Below are 19,339 nucleotides of genomic sequence, written 5' to 3'. Positions count from 1 at the left end.
TCTGGGACCCAGTCTGCTGGCTGCCGGGCAGGGATGGGTGAGCGCTTCTCCACTGGTTCGTCTAGCAGCCTCGTGAACCGTAGCCACCAGATTCAGTTTGACCCCCTGCCTGTCCGCCACCGGGGCCTTTTCCTTCCCGGAGTCCTCCGTCACACCCTGGGACGAGGTTACCTGCTCCGTTGCGTGGCCCCGGCATCCCGGGTTCGAAAACCCGGCCCGCGCTTGGAAAGTTATTTCAAAAGGTAAACATGTTGCATCGCTCGCTGCAGCAAACTACAGGACGCGGGTTTCCCCAGCCCTTCCCCACCCCCACCCAAACGGGGCGACTCACCCCGATGCAGCAGTCCGGCAGTGCCGAGAACCACCGCAAACCCACCTCCTCTTGTCCCAGAGCGTCCAAGAGCGATGGGGGGAAAGCCCCAGAGCAAACTCATAGCAAGCCCTGGTCCTGGACTGGAAGGGATCCGGCCGCTGGAGATCGGCCTCCCTCTTGGCAGCTCGAAGAAATACTCGCGATTTCCTGCCCCGGCCTCCCCTTCTCCCCCGCCCCAGCCCTCCCAGCCGGGCGGCTGCGGCCCCTGGGTACCTGAGGCGCCCACGGGCTCGCCCTCGCTCTGCTCGCCGGAGTCCGAATCCATGCTGTGGGCTGCTGACCGGGCGTCCTCAGCCGCCCGCCAGTCTGCGGGGCGCACGGGGCCGATGTCCCGGCTCGGGCTGTCGCGGTACACTCCGTGCGGGAAGCAGGGCGGCGGGGGCTGGGCGGTGCGCGGTGGCCCAGCCAGGGGGCGGCTCCGCAGAGGCGAGCGCCGCCCGCCGCCCGCGCCCCACTCCTAGCGCCCGCCGGCCGGTGCCTACGCGCGAGGCGAGCGCGGGACCGGAGGGTGGGGCGCGCGGGGAGAGAGCGGGGAGGAGGGCTGAGAGGCGCAAGAGGGAAGGAGCGGGAACGCCCGGCGCTCCAGAGGGGTCGAGACTGGGGTTAAATACCCCGGGGGCGGGGCCGCTCCTCCCTCCTGGCGCCGCTTTCCCATTGCCCTGGACTTGCTGCGCGCCGCGTGGCTGAGGGTCGGATAGGCCGTGTGGGTTGGCGAGGTCGTGCCCCTTCCTTCGGGTGTGGCCAAGTTTGGAGGATTCTTAGGTGGAAAAAGCACCTCTACTCGCGGAGGAAAACGAGAGGTTCCGAGTGGGAGTTCTGGGGCTGCTCGGGTTCGAATTCCACTCCTCCTCTCGGGGTCCTTTGGCGGTGACTCAATCTGTGTGTTTCCTCCTCTGGAAAATGGGGATAATGATAGTGCCCTCCTTGAAGGAATGCTGTGGGGAGTAAATAAGATAAGGCATGTGAAGGATTTTCCTAGCAAGGAATTCACACAGCAGGTAATGCTAACTCTGGTTGCTGACTTGTTTCTTCGCCCGCTGTGGGCGGGGCAGGTTGGGGAAGCTGCGGTTGAGTTGGTTCCTAGGTTTGGGTGAGTCTGAGCCTTAGCCCCAAAGACTGGACCCGCCATGTCGGTCAAAGAGCCGTGCCACTTCGCGCAGCCGACTCCGGGGCAAGAATCGATTTTAAAATCTTTTCTTTGGTGGGGTTAAACACGGGACCTTAAACTGCCTCACCGTCCGTCCCCCAATTTTATTTAAAAAATTGTAAATTTATTTATTAATTGAAAGACTAAACTAGGGAAAGCACAGAGCAGCAAGAGCTGAGGAGATCCTTTGTTGTTCATTCTTGATTATCCATGAAGTTCTATTTTCTCCCAGAGTTATCGGCCCCAACATTTACTTGGTTTCTGGCCAGCCTCTCTGCATAAAAGTTGCCCTCAGAGAATGCAAGCTAACCTTATTGGTTGACCTGAGCAAAACAAGATCAGTGTCATTTATTGGGTTTCCTGTGTGCACTAAATTAATCTGTACAGTGAAGAATTTGGGTTGGAACATTCGAAAATGCTTTTTGGAGGTCAAAAATGGTTGAAAGTTGGCAATTACAGAGTTCAACTTATATTATTATCTCCATTTTACAGATGAGGTAGCTGAGCCTTAGAGAGGTTTTCCTGTGGTCTCCACTCCGGTGTGGGAGAGCTGGGACTTGTAATCTGATGTTCAGATCTGCTCCTAAGCACAACGATCGAGTCACAAGTGAGTTTTGATTTCTTGCCTACCTGGGGACTGCCTCTTTTAGTGGAGGGGTGGGGTTCATCAAGTGCCAAAACTTCGTGTTCTCAGAAGTTGTTTTCTGGGTGGCCAAACCCATGGGTTTTGTGATAATGTGGGATGGAATTCTTTGGAGTGGCCAAGAGCCCCACACTGGATATCTTGTAATATTGGGAAAATGGGTTAACTTCCCTCAGTTTCCTCATGTGTTGGTTTCCTCATATGTTGGCATCTCCTTCATTGATTGGTTGTAAGGAGTAAATGATATGAGTGTGGAAGCTATTACCCAATGCCTACATAGTTAATGTTCAATAATTCTTAGCCATTATCATGGAAAGAGCATTAGTTCCTACATTTAATGGCTTGTACTTACAAAAGCAAAATATTTTTAAATCATATTTTAAAATGAAAATAAAAAAGAAATGGGAAAAGGATTTGGGTAAAAGTTGATACTCAAAAAACAAATAGCTGGAATAATTTTAAAAGTTTGCTGTAATAGCTTTGCATGCAGTCTTAAGGAAAAACACTGAAAATAATTTCACAGGAGAGAGCATATTGAATTGAAAGGGCATTCAGCTTCCTCTAAAGCCTGTGCCTAGTAGTCAACAGGAAATGTAAAACTTTCTCTATCTCCTCAGAACTTCTCTCCTGACACTCAGTTGAAGCTTTTTTGTTTTTGTTTGGTTGTTGTTTTTTAATGGACAGGTAGTCTGGGTTGAAGCGTGAGGGAGACAGTAATACCAGCAAAACAGGTATATATAACAGAAATAAAGGAAAACATGGAAGCCTGCTCTCTAGAACTTAATCAACAAAGTACCAGAAGAGCACACTGACTACACGTGTATGTTCATCAGTCATTGAATCTTGACCAGTATCAATTACATTTTTGTCCAGAGATAAAATGCTTGGAAGTGGGTGGGAAGAGCTGGCTACAGAGCTCCAGAAAAGTCTATGAGATAAGTCTTTATATGGACAGCACCTATATCTCTGTTCCTATATTTGATCATAGTATATTTCTGCAAAAGGAGGCAGACACAGAGTGAATGAAAAATTGAATGTGGAATTAAACAATGGAGAAGAGAGATCCAAACTAAATAAAGTCTCCATTCCAATTTCCTATGATATGCAATCTGTTGTCATGGGACAGCAAGACAAAGGGAAATGACTGCTGGCACATGTGTGTTTAATGAGGAACGTTAGCGAAACATACCTTATCTGTTCTCCCAGTATGGAAAAATCTGTGTAAAAGAAGGAAGTCCTTAAAATAGTATCCCTGTACCATCACTTCCATGAAAACCACAGTGAAATCTGAGGTAACAAGTGTCCCTTATAAACCAATCCTAGTATATTTATTTAAAAAAAAAAAAAAGCTCTTGGAAAAGAGAAAAGTGGAAAGGGTTTCTGTAGTTCCTCTGTATATTTTTAGAAGAATGGCATCACTTTGCAGACTTGAATCTGGAGTCTGAGGGTTATAAACCACCTTCCTCAGTATTTCCACTACATCTTTTCAGTCTGGCTGCTCTTCAGACACGTGAGTGTCTAACTCTTATTGGTCATTTCTTAACTTCAGCAAATGAAATTGTTGGCTTTTTAAGGGAATTGCCTGTCTGGTGGGAGAAGCATATCTATCTGGAAGGTGTCAAGAAACAGATAATAAAATAGATCCATTTCTGCTAACACAATAATACTCCTTTAATCTGAGCCAGCGCTATGACTCATCTGCCTGTCTCCTCTTGTGGGATGGAAAGGGAGCTGTCTGCAAACCTTCGGAGGGAGGGAAGTTCCTTTTGCACATAGAGCTGGTGCTCTGCTTCAAAAACCCACAAGCTCTGGAGCTGCCGTTTTTTTTCTGGGCTGAAGTGAGATGAGAGGTTGGTCAGGAAAGTCCCCATTTTTGAAAACTTGTCTTAAGGTAGACACTGGCCCCAAGGAAGCGTCTGTCTAGTCCCACTGTGGCCTCCATGGGGCTGTAGGCAAGCTGGAGAACAGGGTCCGAGCTGCCCACAGATCCATCCAACAGAACAAGACCGTGGAGGCAGCCTTGAAAGAGGGGCCCTTCCCTATTTTTTTTCTTGCTTGCAAAATAATTTTATTGTTTTTCTGTCCTTATTTAAAAACAATGCATATCACAGTGGAGAACTTGGAAGATACATATAAGCAAAAAGAAGAAGAAATTTAAAAATCCATTCGTAATTCCACCCATTGCAGTCACTGTTAACATGTCTTTTGAAAAATATCCCTATTGGTACAGCAGTCTGGTTTTGGAACTTGTTTTTTTCCCTTTAACAATGTGTCATGAGCATCATTCTATTTATTCTTCTATAACATGATTTTTAATAGCTGCAGAGTATTCTACTGTATGGGTGTACCATAATGTATTTAAACAATCCTCTATTATTGGGCATTTATGTTGTTTCCAAATTTCTGCTATAATAGACAGCATCAGTGAACATCCTCATGTCTAAATCTTTGCACCCATCTTTGATCAATGTCTGTGAACCTTCAACAGCCTCATCTGCTCTCCTTGGGAGAGTGAAAGAAGACAGAAAATTACAGCTAAAAAAACAATTTTTATGATCCTGTCTAAGTAGAGGGTGGGTTGAGTTCATTTTTACACTGGCCAAGCATCAGTTGAGCCCCAAGGGGATTCAAATAGATTTAGGAAAGGAGTGGAAAGTTTCACTCCACATTTTCTTTGTGGGCTGCATGTCCTCAGAACAGCCCTAAGGCCAGGTGCCATGGGGGAGGCACAAGGTGGTTGAAGCTGACAACTTGGGCATCAGGCTGTTCTCCTATGTCCTTAGCTTCTGCCCTCATGAGCTGCCCACGGGATAGCTTCCTGAGTAGCTAATGCAGTTATAATGATTCTGAAAGCACTGATTCAGAGGTAGAAGGAAATTGAGAAAGAGGAAGAGAGAAGAGAAAGTGAGAGGGAGAGTGAAGAAAATACTATAGGCCCAACCTCTGCTGCCCCCTGGTCCAGCTTCCTAAGCATCTTAAACAGCAGAACCAAGATCATCCATTCAACCCCACCAGGAGATTCCCCGTTTGCATATGGTTCTGGTCCCACTGGAAGCATTCTCTTTGGGGGCTGCAGAATGTGACCATGCTGTGTTGGAGCAGTTCTTACAGGATCCCCAGGGCTCTACGTGACTGTTTTAGTTGTGTCCAGTGCCCTCCCATCTTCCTCGGTCCGCACAGCAGCTCTGGAGCATGAGAAGGGTCGATATTATTCCCAATGGGGAGAAGATGGAGTCAAGACCCAGGAGACACAAGCAGCAATGAAAGTCCTTATGGTTTTCAGGAGGATAGGTGTGTTAGGTTGAGTTATGTACCCCAACTGAGACATGTTCTTCACCTTAATTCATGTGCCTGTGGGTTTGAGGCCCATTATAAATAGGACCTCTTGAAGATGTTATTTTTAGGTAAGGTGTGGCCCAACTGAAGCATGGTATGAAGCAACTTAATCTGGATTACTAGAAGGCTTCCAAAGTGAAGAAACCAGATGCCAGAGTCAGAAAAAGCCACAGGGAGGAACCAAAAGCCGGAGGTCAATTGAAACCTGCAGAGAAAGGAGAGGACATCACCGTGTGACACAAGGCAGGGATAGATCCAAAGAACCCTGAGGATCACAGGCAGCCAGCACCAGAAATGTTATAGGCTTTGGGGAGAAAGCTTCACCCTGCTGTTGCCTCGATTTTGGACTTCTTCTAACCTCAAAATCATGAGCCGATAGATTTCCATTGTTTAAGCCAACCCAATGTGTGGTATTGATCACAGCAGCCTGGCAAGCTAAGGCAATAGGAGAGTGCCCAAAGACTGGATATGGGAAATGTTGCCCCATTTTCCAAAAGGAAGAAAGGAATGGATTCCAGAAATATTAAATGGGTGAGATATTTACTCTCTAGCAGAAGTCTGGAACAGACAGTTTTGTAAACATGTAAAGAAGAAAACGGCTATTACCAGCAGCCAACGTGGGTTCATTAAGATCATGCCATGCTAAAATAACCATGTTAACATTTTAAAGACAAGTTATTAGAAGTGTGGATCAAGCACCTTTTATTCAACTTCAATGTAAGAAGTGTTAGTTGAACACCCTCACTGCTCCAGGTGCTGAGCAAAGGGACCTGACTGCCACAGACACAAGATGTTGTGATTTAAGTTTTGATGAAGTTTTACATGATTTCCTTGCTGTTAGGAGGATGAGAAGCTGGTTAAACAACCCTGTACGGTGAGTCTTGATACATGCCTCTGTGTTAACTTGGAGGGAAGTCTCTAGAGAAATGACCCAGGCCTCTTGTTCTTGGCTCTGGCCAATTTTACTTAAAAAAAATTCAGTGATTTAGAGGAAGAATTAGATGATTGTGTTTATCAAATGTGTAGATGACCCTGGTAGGATAGATCAGGGAAGACTTGACATCGTATGGAAAAGATATGTGGGTCTTGGTTGTCCATAAGTTCAAAATGAGTCAGCAGTGGGATAACAGCTGCATTGCTTCAAGAAAGACAGGATTAGTCTTCTTGTATTTGAGCTGGTCACCCCACACCTGGGTACTATGGACATATGGGCCACATTTTAAGAAGAACATCAGGGAATTACCAGAGGAAGGGAATGAGGATCATGAAGGAAGTGTGGAAACCATTGGTATGAGGAAGTGTGAGCATCAAGCCAGGGAAGAAAGGAACCAAGGCATGACTAGACGGATGGGTATCCTCCAATATTTAAAGACCTACACCTAGGCTGATGCAGGACTCATGGATAGAAGTTATAAGAAGGTGGAGTTTGGATCTTCTGCCAGTCCTGACCTGCTTGTCCTCAGATTCATTCCTTGCCCTTGCCCTGCTCTGTGTGGAGGAGGGGCTGACCCCCACAGGGTGCATTTGCCAGGCTCCTGTGCCAGCTGTTTTTTTACCTGGATCTGGCCAATGGGAGGCACAGGCAGAAGATCAAAGAGCAACGGAAGGCATAAGCCACGATATTCTTCCCGATCCTCGTCACCTTAGATCTCCGCCAGTGGCTACCTCTCCTCCATGGCTCCAGCTCCCACCTGATGGAAGCATTGTGGTTCCAGTTTCCACCAGGGGACCCCAGCCCCTGGGCTTCGGTAACAGCACCTCCTTCCTTTTGACCCTCCAGCCCAGGGTGGTACTGGAGGGTCAAATTGCTAATATGTCGCCAGGTTGCTCCCACTGCTCCTTGTTTGGCTTCTCAGTTCTTTCACCACCTGTGTAACCAGTTCCCTGCATTACATTCCCTATTTTGAAAGTATATAAAATGTTTTTTATTTTCTTAGGTCAGACCCTTATTGATACAGACATACAGCAAGAAGAGAGTTTTCCAGTGATTAGCGCTGGATGACCATTGGCAAGGGTGTTGTGGGCAGCTGGAGCTGATGACTTTTAGGATTTCTTTTAGTGTAGGTTTATTTTCCTCATTTGGCAGATGAGCAAGTTGAGGCACAGAATGGAAATGACATGCCCGAGTTAGGACTAGAACTCATCTCCTGACCCCTAGACCAGCCCTCTCTCATTTGATGTTGGCACTCTCCTCCTGCATATATCTTTATTAACCGTCCATCTGTGGTTTATGTTAATCACTCTTCTGATCTATGGGAAGAAAAATCGAGTCTGCTAAATTTGTTTTTCCCTTTTAATTCTCTTTTAATTATGCGACATACCAGTTCAACAATGCTTACATGCCAATTATTTTACAGAACAAATACTGCTCGCCAAGTGTTGCACAGAACCTTTTTTCCCCTCCCTTCAGGCACTTTCTACTTAGAAAAGCTAAATGCATGTTCCAAATGTAAGGTTCCATAAGTCTCTGATTTCCTAACTTCTATGTTGAATTGAAGGTTGTGGAAGGAAGAGGGAAACTTCAAGTTCTCTTAGCCTAATCCCATCACTATATATGAAGAAAAAAGTCCAGAAAGATGAAATGGCTTGCCCAAAATTGGGGCAGAACTAGGACTAGAACCCAGATCTCTGGTTCTAGTAGAGGACAGCCCAGCATCCTGCCATGCTTCTTTATGGGCCTTCTACTCTCCTTTTCTACATCCAGTTTTCAGTCTCCTTCTATTTCTAGTTCCTAAATCTCTCTCTCCAGTACTGAGCTTTCTCTTCGTTTCAGTTCTGGTATACCAGCATTCTAAGAACCCATCTCTTCCTGGAATGGAAGTTATCAAAAGCTGGAGTTGACCAACCTCACTTTAAAATTTGTTCATCTCATCAATGATTTCCATCCCTTCCCTTCTCTGGATTCTCCAACTTTGCATTCCTCTCTTCTCTCTAGCTGTTTTCCTTTCCACCAAGTTTTCCCTTGGCACTTTCCTTTAATTAATCCTTCAACCAGTCTGCCTGGCTGAAGCCATCAACACTTGTAAGGGAGGAATCTTAACAAGCACTGAATCTGATCTCTGGTTGTCATAAATCATTTTGATCGTTCTCTGAGGAAGGACACAAGTTAACGGCATCCCTTAGCTGGACCCCTAGGCGTATCTCTATTACTTCCTTGACCTCTCAACTGTGGATCTGAGCATCATAATACCTCAAATCCTGTGGCAGAGATGGGAAATCCTTCCACGTCCAGGAACATCAAATTTATTTTAGTTCAAATCATTAACACATATCATCTGATGGGAGTTTTCAGTGTCTCAAAAACTTTCTCCTTTGGCTGTCAGCATCAGTCTTTGATGTTTTTAAACCTTTCCAAATTTGTGTTACCTAGACATTCATGCATGATTAGATTTATTAAAGCTCTTTCAGGATAATATCATTACAATAAAGTATTTAAGTCACCTCTACCATTCCCCCAAGAACAGACACGTGGACACCATGTTTCCAGTTGGCTTATTTATGTTCTTTTATCCTTCCAAATTCTGTTACTTTCTTCCAGTGTGGCTTTTATCTCAGTCATATAATTGTCAAGCATCCCAGAACTTGGTTCTCCCTTCACATTTCTGTAGCTCATCTTTAATTTCTCTTAGTGACGTTGATAAGTACAAGGATCAAATATTGGATACCTACCTTCTTTCTTAGTACAGGTTATATTGCTGCAAGAGATAACAGGAATGGGGAGTTACTGGCAGGAAAAAGGGCAGCCTCAGAAACCAGGAATCACAGTCTCATCATGCTCTCCTTTCCTAGATGTAGAAATGGAGGGTGGGGTCATTGCTACGCCTTCTCTTAGCTCCAAACAATCACATCTTTCCAAAGTCTCCATTATCAACCAAGGTGCCAACAGCCTCCCCGTTCCCCAAGCTTGTAAGAATTCAAATTCATTCCTTATTTTTGTCTTACTTCCACCCTGGCATCCAAAGGCCTATCAATTCCTAATGCTGTTCCTTTACAAGTCTTGATTTTACCCTTTCTTTTCCATATCCACAGCCTCCCTCCTCCAGGCTCTTTATCCCTGTCTTGATTATTGCAACAGCACTTTCTTGGCTCATCTTCCCTTCTCCAACCTTGTCCAAATCTGGCTACACCCAGGCCAGAGCTTGAACTCCCTAAACCATTATTCACTTTTATCTGAGAGCCTGTCTTTACTCTCATCTCTGCTTTCCACCCACAAGCAAGCCCCAAACAGTAGTCTAAGCAGTGATGGATTTGTCATAGGCCAACTCTGTCCCTCTTCCATCCATTTTCAGGCTCTCTCTACTCCCTGCCTTGCACCCACACTTTATTTCTTTGGTTCCCTGTTTGTTTCAGCCGCATCCCTTGTGAGTGGGCTCCTTGTTCCACCTCTTCCCAGCTTAAAGCCTGTCCGTTCCCTCTGGCAGGCAGATGCTGGGCTGTGATAGCTGCAGGTTTTGGTTCTCTGGCTTGGCCTCCAGCCCTTTTCTCCTTAGTTATCCTCATGGGATCTTTGGCCAGCATATCCTGGCGTCCCTGGAACCCAAATCCTCTTCTTGGCTTTGCCTCTGGATGACTAAGTGTTGGGTAATTTCTGTCATGTTTGAGTGATGACACCTGGATTTTTGTCCTGGCTGTTCATAAACCTGAGAAGTAACCCTAAATGAATGAGGGGCTGCCTGGCCCCTCCTCTTCCGATGCCAGTTCTGAGATCCTTTAGCCTGTCATCTTGGATGCCTTGAAGATGTCCCCCTTCCCTTCTCATGCCTGAGACAGTCCTGTCCAAGCCCCATTCCTCCCAGAAGGGAGGGGATTAGTCTGATTTCTGCCCATAGCCTGGCATCCAGCAAACCCAGGGCCCTTGCATGTTCACTCACTCACAGTTTCCCTTTGGCTCAGCCCTACAGCATGTATAAGCCAGTGTGCTTGGGTTTTGCTTCAGTTTCCCCAAGGGCACTCACATGTTCCTTTGGGACAGGAGCCCCAACCTGAACACTGACTCTTTCTGAATTCTGGCCATTTCCCATTACTTGAGGTAACACAAATAAGTCAGTTTTCATTTCCAGAAGAGCTTACTTAATGCAACCTGCTGTTTAATGGACTTAAGTTGCTTCAAAAATTAATTGAATTGAATTTCTTTGAGTGAGAAAACTTTTTTTTTGCTATCAATTGCCATACAGCTCCTTTTAAGAATATGACCAAGAAACAAGAAGAAAACAGAAAGTAAAGGCCTCTAGGCTATCAGAAAAGATATCTTTTACTTAGGGGAGAGTCTCTTAGGCTCTCACTCATAGTCTAGGTCTCTCTTTCACCAAAAAAATTCTTTCAAGTGTGAAAACACAAGGGAGGGTTGGAGGGGCCGATCTAGGCAGGCACCGAGCCACTGTCCGTGCCTTGCCCACGTGCCCTCCGCACTCACTGCAAACACCTGCAGACTTCAGGAAGTGCCAGGGGGTCGGGGGAGCAGCCCTCAAAGAATGATGGACAAGATTTGTGGGTAAAATCTAGGTTCCTGCCTCTCATGTGGGACAGGTCTGCACTGTCTTGTAGAGGTCCCAGTGGGACGGAGCCCCCATGGCCCACGGAGGTAACTTTCCCCTTAATAGGCCTGTCGTGGCCTCCTTCCCTTCCGTGCCCCCTACCAGTGCTTCCTCAGACTACTTCCCAAATAGACAATTTGCACACAAATCCTTATCTCAGATCTGCTTCTGGGGATCTTATCCTAAGACATGCCATGAGAATGAAGAACTGAGGGATGAAGAATGAAAAACTCTGAGAAAGCAGAGACCAGAACTAAAGTATCTCAGGGCCTTGGGGTCATTTAGCAGGGACCATTGGGACCTGAAGGTGTGACATAATTACTTTTCACCCCGATGGCCCTAGCAGCAGTCTGGGTGTATTGTATTCTGTTTAAGAGGGCTAGGAAATAACTAACATATTTTAGAAAGATTTCTATCTGAAAGAGTAGAAATAGGTGTGATATTTAAAGGAATAATTCCTTGGCTATCTGGAAGCTTTAGTGTTCTGAATGCCCCTTTCCCTGATAGTCAGGATTTATTGGATTTTCAGTTGAGCAAACATCATTGCCTTCACACTTCAAAGCTCCTGGTTCCAGCATTTTGGTTCTTTAAGATTCATATCATCATGTTTTTCATAGTCTTTGATTTCATCCCTTCCCATCCAGTGTTTGCATAATGGAGTTCTTTTTTAAAGTCTGCCTCCCTACGAAGCCCCCTTTCTCCCCTTGGCCGTTTCAGTGGCCCTTCCTGTGTGCTATTATCTCATTCTTGGAGCATGGGGATCAGCTCTGAATTCTGCATTCCGAATGCCGGTGCACAGAGATTCGTACTTCTGTTTTGTTCCCAGTCCAAATTGATTTTTTTTCCAGTTTTTATCCAGATGTTTGATATCATGTAAACACAGCTTGAAAGTGTTCCTGAACTGCTTACAGATGTACACCAGTGAAACCCTTTCCAAATTACATATAATGGTGCTCTGGGTCTATTTATATCTGTGTCATAGTCTCTAGCTTGAGTTTTAGCTATAAGTCTAAGTTGGAAAGAAAGTGAAAAATTCATGTGTGCAGATGATTTGTCCATTTGATTAAAGACTCCAGATATTTGGATGTATTCAGAGATTGATGCCACTTCTTACTGAATGCCTGCATGCTTGTAACCATGTCGATGCAGATTCTGTTGATCCATTTGGCTTACAGTCACTGCACTTCTCAACCCTGCTGCATACCCATTTGGACCAAGCACCAGAATGACACCTGTTAAGCCCCTTGGTGTCTGCCCAATTCTTAGCAAAAGCTTGGTTACAAAATATCATGTTTATCAATGATTACCTAAAGGATGTTGTAGCAGATTGCATTTGCCAAAAATGGCTGCAACAATATCTCCCATCCTACACGCTTTTCTTCAATGTAACTTTGACACACCTCCTACCTATAAGTGGAGTCTGTGTCCCTTCTCCTTGAATCTGGGTGGGTTTGCAATTCATTTGAAGCCAAACAAATATAGTCAGAAGGGACTCTGCATACTTCTGAGACTAGGGTCAGAAAAGACCATGTATCTTCTGTCTGGGCTCACTGGGACACTCTCTTTTGGAACTCTGAGCCACCATGTAAGAATTCTGACTGCCCCAAGGCCTCTATGCAATAAGGAAGCCCTGACCACATGGAGCAGCCATGTGAAAGTGCTGTTGTTGACAGCCCCAGATATGCTGCTCCTAGCTTTTTACACACTGGGGTGAGGCTCAAAACATCATGGTACAGAGAGATAAGCCATCTTTGTTGTGCCCCATGTGAATTCCTGGCCCACAAAATTGTAAGCAAAATCTAACAGTTGTTTTTGTTTTAAGCTACTATGTTTTGGGGCTGTTATGCTGGACAACTGAATGGCTGCACATTATATTGATTCCTCTTGTGAGAAAAACTCATCTCTGTGTTGAGACCAGCAGAGACCCACCATGCTTGGATCTTTTATTGAGCAGCCTTCAGGTGTGGTGCCCTGGTTTGTACCAATGTGCAGGAAATGAGGCAGATATTCTGTAGGGATGTTATGGAGGATGGGACAGAGCTCACTTAGACCTTAGTATAGGAAAAATTGTGTTTCTTCGAAGCAACTGGCATCTTGCATACACTGTGCATCTTATCGCTGCTCAGCTTTCCCTCTTTGCTTTGGGTTCTAGGAAGCTCAGGACCAACTTTGTGACCAACTTGCAACAACTAATCTTATCTCTTTGTATCCTGTTGTATTTTTTTATAAGCCCTCTCAAATTATTTTTGGAACAAGGTGAGGTATAAATGAATTAATGAGGGAATGAATGCCCCTCAAAGCACTCTAGTGTTTGGAAGTATTATTAGACTGAGCTAGTTCTGATATGTAACTTTATCATAACTAGAAACAAAACCACTCTGCATTCTGTAAAACAAAAATACAAGAAGCTAAAAGGAGCAGTCTAGACGAGAAGTAAAAAGTCACAATCACTCTTAGGTTAATATATCCTTTAGTAAACAAAGCAATGAGGCACTTATGCAGGAAAAGTAATAGTGAGCAGGCTCTGCTATCACCCAGGCACTTTCAAGGTCCTTTATGTACACAGTTTTATTTAATCTCTTGATCTTGACAAAACAACTTCATGGACATATGGTTATCTCATTTTTGCAAATGAAGAAACCGAGGTGCAGAATGGTTAATAAACGTGTCCAGGGTCACACCGCTACGTGGTCAGAGCTGAGATTCAAACTCCATTCACTTTCCAGTTATGATGGGTGTTGATGACAACTCTGAAGCACACTTAAGTTAAAATACTTCCTCAAGCATAGATCAAATCCTGTTCAAGTGAATGCTGTGTAGTTGCAAGCCTTCCACAGGAATGTGGTTTTGTAGCTCATCATGGCCGAGGGGAGATTCAGTGCCCTGGGGTGCAGCAAGCAGGGATGGCTGGGGCCCCAAGAGAGGGCGCAGGGACATGCCTCTTACCCAGTGCTCTGGGAGCTCACACTTTCAGAGTGGGGTAAGTGCTATTTCATTTTTCCCCTTCCATATCTCCACCCTGCCCCACCTTCCTCTGGAAAATAGCATTTTCTTCAAGTAGACTCCCAGGAAAACAACTCGGTTGTTGGCCATGGCTGTGGGGGAGGTTCTGTCACACTTGCTGGTGCCTGTGAAAGGCATTTGACATTTCTCCCCACATATGGATGGGAAGTGGAGAAATGTGTTCTGGGTACCAACATAACTCATTTCAGTGGACTCAGTCATGAGCAGATGGGGCAAGCATCCTTACCATGGGCTTTTGGGTGGGGCTGGGATATTCTTGCATTTCATGTCATGAATCGTCCTCTCTAATGATACCCTGCTTGCTGTGTCCTCTACCCAGCAGTGATTTCAAGCACCAGAGAGAAGAAACCCCGACATGTGGGCAAGAACACCATCCAAACTCTAACCACAAGCTGTCATTTATCTGTGTAATGCCATGGAAACTGTGATTTAAACTCTCCAATATCCCTAATGACTTGCTTGCATAAATGACTTTTTGGGTGACTATTAGAGTTAGCCTTATAAGTGGACATGAAGGGATGTGATTTGAGATGAGCCAAACAGCTCAATACCTCCTCCCCTGTTGGCTGTGGCTCCTCTGAAGTTCCACCATTAGTAATTCATGCCACTGAATCAAAGGTGATTTTTCATTATATGAGACTCCTAATAAAAATATCCCTGGGTGGATAATTGAAGCAGGTATATAGGAGCCAGGTGAGCTGCTGCCTTCTCTAACCTCAGCAACCACTCACACCCCTTCCAACCTGGCCTGGTGCATATGAACTTTATAAGATCCTAGTTCAGTCCTGGCCAGTTCTGGAGCAATTCAGAAAGTTAGTGTCCTTCACCTACCAGTAGGAAGGATTTGGCAGTTCATTCATTCATTCAGCAAATGTTTACTCAGCAGCTTTGGGGCTACTAGAGTAAACAAAGTCTCTGCCCTCATGGAGTTTACATTATGGTGTAGGAGATAAAGACAGTGACAAATTCACCAATAAATGCATGGTGATGAGGGCTGTGAAGAGAAACAAATCAGGGTAAGTGGGCTGGAGAGTGTTAGGGATGGGGAAAGATGTGTGTGATGTTTTACACAGAGTGGACAGGGAAGTTCTCTGGGATAAGGAGACAATTGGCAGAGAGCTGTAAACAGTGGGTGACCCAGCCACACGGGGGAAGAGCTTCCAGGCAGCGGGAGCAGGGGCATGCTTGGTGTGTTTGAGGGAAGCAAACTGGGTGGAGTTTGAGGAAAGCAAACTGGCAGGGTGGAAACTTGGGGAAGGTGATCCATGAGCAGTCAGGGAGATGGAGTAGATAGGAACAGTTATTCTCTGTATAAAACATGTGTCAGCTTGGCCAGGTGATGGTGTCCAGTTGTCTGCTCAAGCAAGCATTGGCCTAACTTACTGCAGGGACATTTGTGAATGGTTAATAGCCAGAAGGCTGGTTTATTAAATCATCAATCAGTTGGTTGCATCTGTGGCTGATTACATCAACGAAGGGAGTATCTTCAGCAATGAGAGAATTCAATCAGCTCTATTTAATTTAATCAGTTGAAGACTTTTCAGGGAGAAGAGAGAACCTTCACTTCTTTAGCCAGCCAGCCTCTCCTGGGGAGTTCATCGAAGACCTTCATTGGAGTTGTCAGCTTGCTGCCTGCCCTACGGAATTTGGATTCCTACATCCTGCCCTATGAAATTTGGACTTGTACATCCTGCTCTGTGGGATTTGGACTCGTGTATCCCAAATTTGCATGAGACACTTCTATAAAATCTCATATTTACAGATATCTCTTGTTGGTTCTGTTTCCCTAGAGAACCCTGACTAATACACCCTCCATTCCCTGATCTAAGTGCCAGGAAGACTTGGAGTAAACCCTGGTAGACCCTGGTAGATGAGTACCTGCCAAGCTGGAGCCTCTCTCCCCGAGGGCAAGGGGCCTCCATCCAAGTAGACCTGGCCGGGCTCTGTAAATCACCTGGCAATTCCCTTAGAACTGTAACTATGTCCCACCCCCCTGCATTAGCAAGTACCTTCCCTACTACAGATTCCTGCCCTGGGACCCTCCCTCAGGCCCAGGACAACAGGTTGGTTCTCCTCACCCCAGCCCTGCCCCATCCCAGCTTCTGCACCTTATCCTCACCTTCCATCCCACCCCCTCAACCATCCTCCCACCCCATTCCTGAGGCTTGGCTTGTTTGCATGGAGCCACTGGAGGAGAAAGGAGCTGGTTTGGCCAGGGCCCATCCTGGTTAAGCCTCTCCTGTCCTTGGGAAATTCACTGAGCATTTGGTATGTGTGGGGTATTCTGCTTTACATGTGTTAAGATTTCATTTAATCTTCCCAACTTCCCAATGAGATAGGCATCACTACTTATTATGCCTATTTTACAGATAAGGAAGTAGAGGCTCACAAAGGCTATGTCATTTGCCCAGGTTCACACAGCTGGTAAGTTGTGAAGTTTTGGTTGAAACCCAAATTTTCCTAAAACCTGTGCTTTGAACCCCTGAGTGGGCCACAAGGTCTGTCCCAGGAAAACGGTAACAGTCAAACATATTTAAAAAGAGGTTATGGATTGAGAATTGTCACCGCAAAAGCTCTGCGGCTCCAGGCGTTGAGAGAGTTCATCTGTGCATCTTGCTCACATTGTTCACCCCAGGAAAGGAGATCCTGGGAACTCCCTCTCCACCCCGCATCCAAAACAGTGCTGCTCCCTGGCCTGATTCAAAAGAGAAAAAAGCCTGCATTTGCAGTATTTCCCCAATGTATAAATGCTCCTTTTTCTTGACTCCAATGCCTGGCCTGTTACATCAAACATTCACTGAGTGCCTTCTGGGTACTGAGGTCTGGGACAAGTAGCTAATTATGGCCTGCTCCCTGCCATCGTGCCCCTCCCCCCATGATCTCTTGAGATGGCTCTCCTGTGGTCCTGTCTTCCTAAGGCAAAGCCTGTGCTGCTTCCTTCCCCAACAATTCTCTTCAGATCCTCAGCTTCTTATTGAGCATCTGCTACCTGTGAGGTGCAGTCTCAGGTCTTATGAGGTTACAGTGAGAAATGAGACCCTTTCAGCCTAAAGGAGTCGATTAGCTAGATTGGTGAGGGTAGGGGGTGTGCAGGACAAGTACCCCCAAAATCTACTAGGAGGCACAACATAGACCTCTTCTTGCTTACAGCTGTACTTAAAAACAAAACAAAACAAAATTAAATTAAGACAGCACTATTTCAACAAGTTGAGCCTGAAATGAGAATGTAAATGGTACAAAAATCTTTGCATATGATGTTCAAAATGCAAATTATTTTATGACAAACTTTTTTTTTAATATCTGCATTTATCTTGCAAGATTTTTCTAAAATATTCCCAGATTAGGAAGTTCCTGTGCAGTTGTTTAAATCTGCTTTCTTTCAGTCTCCAGATGTAAAACTCATAGGGAAAGTCAACACCCATTTTTCCAAGGGCAATGACAAAAACATCAAACTGTACATGGTTCCCCTTAGTTCCTCTAGAAACATCTCAGAAGAGTATAATTTGTTTCACTCAGGTCTCTCCAGCTTCTTGTACCTCATCCCAGGGAGAGTTAGTGACTCCCCTGGACAAGCTGGGTGAGGGACTAGCAGTCCCCAGAGTGGGATCCACAGGACACTGCTGGGAAGCCAGTCTCTCGGGAGCACTTGCAGGGCACAAGGGAGGAGCCGGCTGCCCGTGGGGTGTGTGATGTGCAAGGTGCCCACATGCCCCCTCTGCGCCTGAGTATGGTCCCAACACCCTGCCCCAGTGCCTAAAATTCCACCTTTGGGGGTTCGTGCCTGTGATGGTTAGGTTCACGTGTCAAATTGGCCAGGTAATGGTGCTTGGTTGTCTGGTCAAGTAAGCACTGGCCTAACTGTTACTGTGATGATATTTTGTGGACTTACATCATCAATAAGTTGATTGCATTTATGGCTGATTACATCTATGAGCAACTAAGGAGAATGTCATCAGCCATGAAAATTGTTTCATCCAATCAGTTGAAGGCTTTAAAAGGACAAGTGATGATATCAGCAGTCAGAAGGGAGAATTTTGATCTCTACTTCAGTCAGCCAGCTTCTCCTGGGGAATTAATCAAAAAACCTTCATCAGAGTTAGCGGATTGCAGCCCGCCCTATGGAATTCGGACTCGTGCATCTCCACAGTTGTGTGAGAAACTTTTACAAAGTATCATGATATTTACAGGTATTCCTGTTGGTTCTGTTTTCCTAGAGAAACTGACTAATACAGTGCCCTTCCATAAAGTTGTTTTCAAACTTTTTTTGGGGAAGGAGGATGATGGTAGGGCAATGCAGCCTTTTCTGCAAATGAACTCTTACACCAAAATCTAGCATGTATGGAACCCAAGTGTGAATTAGGGATGTCCCTCTCCTTGTATTCTAGGGGAAATTCCCTCTCCAGCCTACCTAGTTCCACAGCCTGATGAAGTCCTTGTGGTCCCCTCAGCTTCTGGTTCCTGCACCCCATTTTCTCCCACTTCCACCCTGACGCAGACCTCAGCCACACTCCAGTTTCCACGGGACCCCATCATGCAGCATTCTGTGAGTTTTGCAGACATCCCTGAAGATTTCATGAGGTCACTGGGGTGTCCCCTCCATTATCGTGCTCATCCCTTTCCCTTTCTGTAGCTCCTAACACCCTGGTTACTCCTGGGGCTCCAAATTCTTCGCCCTGCCCTTGGACTCCCTGCAGTTGCTGCCAGCTGCTCGTGGGCACGGTTGCACACCTCATCCTCCCCACTAACCCTACTCATTCTGCTGCTCGTGAAAGGCTCCATCAACCACCCTCTGTGCAGGTCGGAGACCAGGGTCATCCTTGCCTTCTCCCTGTCTCTTGTGCCTCATACCCAGACACAAAGGCCTGTCTAATCTAAGTGCCCATGTTTCCCCAGGCTGGAGACAGAATCTCAATAGGGGTGGGGTGGGGTGGGTCCTTTTCCTAAGATCGCCATTACAAATCACACAAACTTGGTGGCTTCAACCAACAGAAATTTATTCTTCCACAGTTCTGGAGGACAGAGGTCTGAAGTCAGGGTGGCATCAGGGCCAGGCTGTCTCCAGTGGCTCTGGCAGAGAAACCTTCCTGCCTCTTCTAGCTTCTGGGGACTGCCAGCATTCCTTGGCTTGTAGCTGCATAACTCTAGTCTCTGCCTCTGTCTTCACAAGGATGTGTCCCCTGTGTGTTTCTGTGTGTTTCTGTCTTCATGTGGCATTTTCCTCTCTGGGTCTCTTCTTTTCTTCTAAGAATATCAGTCACATTGGATAAAGGGCCCACCCTTCT

The 19,339-nt window shown here is 45.9% G+C and overlaps 1 protein-coding gene and 1 long non-coding RNA gene across 4 annotated transcripts in view; one reads left to right on the top strand and one right to left on the bottom strand.

The window, feature by feature from the left end:
* The window catches only part of TNFAIP8L3 (TNF alpha induced protein 8 like 3), a 40,961-nt gene extending 39,829 nt beyond the window's left edge, over positions 1–1,132 (bottom strand). Inside the window, exon 1 of one of the 2 annotated variants that reach the window (XM_037833979.1) lies at positions 587–1,132. In XM_037833979.1, the coding sequence (XP_037689907.1) occupies positions 587–638 (52 nt within the window). In that variant the 5' untranslated portion in view covers positions 639–1,132. Of the gene's footprint in view, positions 1–376; positions 485–586 lie in introns of those variants that run through there. The other variant, XM_037833978.1, reaches the window with a different exon arrangement.
* Positions 43–15,454, top strand: LOC119532019. 2 transcript variants are annotated; one of them, XR_005216465.1, is made up of 3 exons: positions 43–242; positions 2,013–2,127; positions 14,377–15,454. It is a non-coding gene; the product is annotated as an uncharacterized LOC119532019 (long non-coding RNA). The 2 variants fall into 2 exon arrangements; XR_005216464.1 differs by lacking the exon at positions 43–242 and adding an exon at positions 1,062–1,371.
* The last annotated feature ends 3,885 nt before the right edge of the window (positions 15,455–19,339 follow it).

This window comes from Choloepus didactylus, chromosome 4 (assembly GCF_015220235.1).
Source record: "Choloepus didactylus isolate mChoDid1 chromosome 4, mChoDid1.pri, whole genome shotgun sequence".
NCBI lineage: Eukaryota > Metazoa > Chordata > Mammalia > Pilosa > Megalonychidae > Choloepus > Choloepus didactylus.
Note: the sequence above shows the minus strand (reverse complement) of the source record. Positions and strands in the feature narration are given on the sequence as shown.